Source organism: Mandrillus leucophaeus, unplaced genomic scaffold (assembly GCF_000951045.1).
Source record: "Mandrillus leucophaeus isolate KB7577 unplaced genomic scaffold, Mleu.le_1.0 Scaffold200, whole genome shotgun sequence".
Classification (NCBI taxonomy): Eukaryota; Metazoa; Chordata; class Mammalia; order Primates; family Cercopithecidae; genus Mandrillus; species Mandrillus leucophaeus.
In genome coordinates, this window is record NW_012102033.1 from 267,029 (window position 1) to 272,974 (window position 5,946).

The following is a 5,946-nucleotide window of genomic DNA, read 5'->3' on the forward strand; positions in this document are numbered from 1 at the left end:
AAAAAAAAAAAAAAAAAAAAAATTCCTCCGGCCTTTTAAATTATTTCCAATGAGAAAATTGGTTCAAATCTCTAGCTTATTACTGGAATAGCATATAGTATTTTATTTTCTAAAATGTGATCAAACTCTACTTGCTTGCCTTTTGCTTTTATCAGTGAATCTTGGCAAGCTGTCCATTGCAGTTCTTACAGAGTAATGAGCTGAAGTTTTAAGGGTTTGTAGGAGTTAGCCAAGTGAAGAATGGTGGTGGGGGTGGAGTTGGTATTGTGTGTGAGAGGGTATGATGGGCCTTGAAACTGTAAGTAGTTAAATCTGGCCAGAACATGGAATGTGAAGAGAGCCATAGGGACATATGAGGCCAAAATGGTCAGCAGGGCTCACATCAAAAAGTCGAACCAGCAGCTGCTCTCACACAGCACAACTCCATGGGAACATTATCATCATAGTCTCTGTGCTCCCGGACATGCTGTAACAGGAGGTTTAGAAAGTTGGTTTTTACCCGTTAGTCTCAGCCAAGAGGGAAGGTAGACAGTGAATAAGAAACCCCATCACTAGAGCAGAGACCACTGAGTCCCCAAGAAGACTGTAGAAAATGCTTCTCCTAGGCTCTCCCATGGTCATAAATTCTCCAGGATTACACAAACGAATTCACGACCCTGAAGGCCGGTGCCTTCTAGGTTTCATCCCAGGCTCTATCTTACCCAGATCACTAATGCTAAGCCAGTGATAGCCATTTTTATCTTGAAGATAAAGGAAAAGGAGACCATCTCCTACTGGGCCAAATGGTTCAATTTGATTCAACCCCCTATCCCCAGGAATGCTGAAATACTTTTAAAGCTGATAAACCTAGGGAAACTGCCTCCTGACGCCAAGCCCCCTCTCGACCTGCTTGACAACCCAACCTCCATCTACAATACCTGGTTCAATGGCCTTCCCCAGCACATCAAAAGCATGGTTCTCCGCGAGGTGACTGAATGCAACATAGAGACTCAGTTTCTTAAGGTCAGTAAAAAAAACTGAGTCTGAAAGCCCTTGGCACAACAGAAATTTTAGCTTTTATTAAAACGAGAAAAAATCCCAGAAGCACCAGAATAATCTGTGGCGCTTAGTAATACGAAGTACTATAGTTTGCAGAATGGCCTTCCAAGGATAATGCTAGCTGGATTGATTTTTCCATGTCAGAAAAATCAACGACTCCCTCCCTCCTATCATTCAGGAGTCTGCTCACATGTCACCTTATCGGAAAGGCCCTCCCTGAAGTCGTATCTGGATTGGTGCCCACACACACTCCCACTATGGGCTGGCTTGGCGATCTGATTTTCTCAGTGATCCAGGGATTTTCAGGAGTTTTCCAGGGAAGATAGAGTGCATACTTGTCTATATTTTTTTGTTATTGTTTAGTTCAATGACACTTCAACACCTGTTTGTTCTCTCTTTGCAGGCTAGCGAGGGCCCAAAGTTTGTATTCCTGTCCTTTGTTGAAGCCATGTCCTTCCTTCCTCTGTCTGTCTTCTGGTCTTTTATCTTCTTCCTGATGTTGCTGACCATGGGGCTGAGCAGCGCAATAGGGATTATGCAGGGCATCGTTACTCCACTCCAGGACAACTTCTCTTTCTTCAGGAAACATACAAAGCTGCTCATAGGTACTCTGACCTAGGCCCTACTCCTAACAATGACCCTGACCCCTGACACCACTGGGATTTTTTTTTTGGGACAGGGTCCCTGTAGTCCAGGCTGGTGTGCAGTGGTGTGATCTTGGCTTACTGCAACTTCTGCCTCCTGGGTTCAAGTCATCCTCCCACCTCAGCCTCCCCAGTAGTTGGGACCATAGGCATGCACCACCACGCCCGGCTCAGTTTTGTAGTTTTGGTAGAGACGGGCTTTCGCCATGTTGCCCAGGCTGGTCTCAGACTTCTGGGCTTAAGCAATCTGCCCACTTCAGCTTCCCAAAATGCTTCGATTACAGATGTAAGCCACCGCGCCCGGCCACCACTGGGTCTGCCGCCAGTCCTGGTCTATGACCTCTACTTAGCCCTTGTCACCCAGCCCTGACTTCTAACCTTGATCCAGATCTCACGTTTTCTCCAGTGGGACTCTTTCTGCTCATGTTCGCGTGCGGCCTCTTCTTCACTCGACCTTCAGGCAGCCACTTCATCAAACTGCTGAGTAACCACTGGATAGTCTTCCCCATCATCGTCATTGCCATATTTGAAACCATGGCTGTATCCTGGGCCTATGGGGCCAGGAGGTGAAGTCCTAAGCCCGGGTTCTCACAAAGCATGGGACTATCGGGAAGGTTGACCCCTTTCTCGTTGCCTCCACTGTTGCCCAACTAGTGTGACATAGGGACTCTTAATTTCAGAGCCTTCTGGGAAACCTTTTTATTCATTCCTCCATTTTCACATATATTTTGGGTGCTGCATATGTGCCAGGCACTGTTTTAGTCATCAAGGATAGGAGCATTGAATAAAAGAAGTATTCCTATTCTCAGAAAGCTTACATTTTAGTGGTCTAGAGAGACAATAACCAATTAGCAAATAAAGAATAAAAACATTGAGAATGAATATAAGTGATAGGAAGAATCAAAGGGTGAGGTCAGATGGCCCATAGTGGGAGTGTGTGTGGGTACCCATCCAGGTCAGACTTCAGGGAGGGCCTTTCTGATAAGGTGACATGTGAGCAGACTCCTGAATAATAGGAGGGAGGGAGTCATGACAAGACTTTGAGGAAAGTGCTCCCTGCAGGGAAACAGAAATTACCAAGGCCAGAGGAAACATAATGCCTAGAGTTTTTGAGAAAAAAGGAAGTCAGAGAGGCTGGAATAGAAGATATTAGGAGATGGCGCTAGAGAAATGATGGGGGCCAAATCATGTAGGGTTTTGTAAGCCACTATAGGAGTCAGCTTTGTATGCAGAATGAGAGACGAAGCATTGGAAGGTTTTGAATAGGAGAATGACATTTTCAGGTGGGAGTTGCCGTTATTAGATTTGTTTTTTGAAAAGGTATCTATGGCTGCTGTGTGGAGAATAGATCAGGAAGGGTCCAGAGTGAAGCCAGGATAAGAGTTGGAAGCTATGTAATATTTCTTTTGTTTTTGTTTGTTTTTTTCTTTTTGAGATGGAGTCTTGCTCTGTTGCCCAGGCTGGAGTGCAGTGGTGTGATCTCAGCTCACTGCAAACTCTGCCTCCCGGGTTCAAGCAATTCTTCTCCCTCAGCCTTCTGAGTAGCTGGGATTACAGGCATGCGCCACCACGCCCAGCTACTTTTTGTATTCTGCGTAGAGATGGGGTTACACCATGTTGGCCAGGCTGGTCTCGAAATCTTGACCTCGTGATCACCTGCCTCAGCCTCCCAAAGGTGGCTCCCAAAGCATGAGCCACCCCTGCCTCATGAAGGCTATGTAATATTTCAAATGAGAGCTAAGAAGGGCTTGGTCAAAAGTAGAAGAATTGTGGATTAAGAGAAGTGATCTGATTCTGGAAGGTAGAGCTACCTGGGAAAGAGAACAAGATAATCTGGGAGCGAGACCTGGAAGACGTAACTGTGGAATGTAAGTCTATAGTAGAGGTAGCCAGGGAAGCTCTGGGGACACAGATGATTAGTTAAGGAAGACTGGAGAGTTAGGGAAGGTGGCCTAGAGAAGAGGATGCTTGAGCAGAGCCTGGACAGATGAATAGGTGGAGATAGGGTGATGGGCACCCTAGACCAAAAGACCCCACTTGTATATTTATTGAAATTGAGAATATGTACTAAAGGAGACTTGATAGGTGGCTGAAATAAACTAGATACGTTCCCCAGGGGCCAAATGCCACTTTCTTTTATCCGTGTTGTTCACTGCTAGATATCCAGCACTTAGAAGAGTTCCTGGCACATCATAGACGTTCTGATATTTATGGGATGAATGAAAGAGACTTGACCTTTCTTCTGAGGCCATTGGATACCCATGGAAAGTTCTTGAGCAGGAGAGGGGTGTTTGGAAAATTTTCTTGGGTTGGGATAGACGACAGACTGACTAGGGAGAAGATGAGAGAGGACAAGACTTGAGATGAAACAGGAGATTAGAGATACAATAGAATGTTTGAAAGATGTCAAGGTTGGGCTGGCCCTGCCACCAAGGTGGTGAGGCCTAACTGGGCATCCCACACTCTGGTGGCCCTTCCCCAGGTTCCTTGCAGACCTGACGATCCTGTTGGGCCACCCCATCTCTCCCATCTATGGTTGGCTGTGGCCTTGTGTGTGTCCAGTTGTGCTGCTTATCCTGTTTGTGACCGTGATGGTTCGTCTTTGTATGAAGCCGATCACCTACATGTCCTGGGACTCAAGCACTGTGAGCCTCCCCCAGGACCCAGAACCCCTTTGGGAGTGGGGGCCAGACCTTTCAATTCACTCTGGGTGAAAGAACCCAGTCATCTCATTCTCTTATGCCGGAAGACTCATGGGTTTTCTGCTTTAGTTCCCCACTCACCCTTCCCCTCCACAACTCTTCCTCTTCTCTTGGGGATTTTGATATTCTGAACCTTTTTCCCATCTCTCCACAGTCAAAAGAGGTGCTTCGACCATACCCACCATGGGCACTGCTCTTGATGATCACCCTTTTTGCCATTGTCATCCTCCCCATCCCTGCATACTTTGTATACTGCCTCATACATAGGATTCCCTTCAGGCCCAAGAGCAGAGACAGGCCTATTACAGCCTCCACATCCCTACCCCTAAGTCACCAGCTAACACCCAGTAAAGAGGTTCAAGAGGAAGAAATTCTACAAGGTGATGAAACAAAGTACCCATCAACCTCTCATGTGACTTCTTAACTTCATTCATTTGGCTTCACATCATATATCCCTTAGAACAGATCCAATGGGCAACTCTTAATATCAGCTTGCAACTGTTGATGTCCCTGGATCCAGAACCACTTTTATTTCCAAGAGGAGGGCGTTCTTTGGAGGGGGTTCATAGGGCCTGGCCTTGCAATCCCCTCCTTGGTCCCATCTTATCTGGTGACCACCATCATTGTTTTCCCCATCATCTTCCTCAACACACATACATGTACAACTTATATACAATACTGGTGATGTCTACCAGTCCTGCTACTTCTGGGGTGCCTGTCACCTGGAATGGAGCTGGAGGAGTAATGCTGTTGGTCAATAAATCAGTCTACATTAACTCCAGGATGTAAGCAGATCTTTTTTTTCTATAGATGTCTCAGATGTTCAGTTTTCCTGTCACAAGGCTTCCAGTCTGTATTAGTTCATTTTCACACTGCTAATAAAGACATACCTGAAACTAGAAACAAAAAGGTTTAATTGGACTTACAGTTCCACATGGTTGGGGAGGCCTCAGTCATGGTGGAAGGCGGAAGGCACTTCTTACATGACGGCAGCAAGAGAAAAAATGAGGAAGAAGCAAAAGCGGAAACCCCTGATAAACCCATCAGATCTCGTGAGACTTATTCACTATCATGAGATTAGGATGCAAAAGACCAGCCCCCATGATTCGATTACCTCCCCCTGGGTCCCTCCCATAACACATGGGAATTCTGGGAGATATAATTGAAGTTGATGTTTAAATGGGGACACAGCCAAACCATATCATTCTGCCCCTGGCCCCTTCAAATCTCATGTCCTCACATTTCAAAAGCAATCATGCCTTCCCAACAGACCCCCAAAGTCTCAACTCATTTCAGCATTAACCCAAAAGTCTAAAGTCTCATCTGAGACAAGGCAAGTCCCTTCCACCTATGAGCCTGTAAAACCAAAAACAAGCTAGTTACTTCCTAGATACAATGGGGTTACTGGTATTGGGTAAATACAGCCATTCCAAATGGGAGAAATTGGCCAAAGCAAAGGGGTTACAGGGCCGATGCAAGTCCAAAATCTAGAAGGGGAGTCAAATTTTAAAACTCCCTAATCTCCTCTGACTCCAGATCTCACATCCCGGTCATGCTGATGC

At 46.0% G+C, this 5,946-nt stretch overlaps 1 protein-coding gene across 2 annotated transcripts in view; it reads left to right on the forward strand.

The window, feature by feature from the left end:
- SLC6A16 (solute carrier family 6, member 16) overlaps positions 1 to 5,293 on the forward strand; it is a 24,178-nt gene extending 18,885 nt beyond the window's left edge. For both annotated transcript variants that reach the window (XM_011979309.1, XM_011979308.1), the window contains exons 9-13: positions 816 to 1,002; positions 1,442 to 1,643; positions 2,089 to 2,248; positions 4,165 to 4,327; positions 4,539 to 5,293. In XM_011979309.1, coding sequence (XP_011834699.1) covers positions 816 to 1,002; positions 1,442 to 1,643; positions 2,089 to 2,248; positions 4,165 to 4,327; positions 4,539 to 4,808 — 982 coding nt within the window. In that variant the 3' untranslated portion in view covers positions 4,809 to 5,293. The remainder of the gene's footprint in view (positions 1 to 815; positions 1,003 to 1,441; positions 1,644 to 2,088; positions 2,249 to 4,164; positions 4,328 to 4,538) is intronic.
- The last annotated feature ends 653 nt before the right edge of the window (positions 5,294 to 5,946 follow it).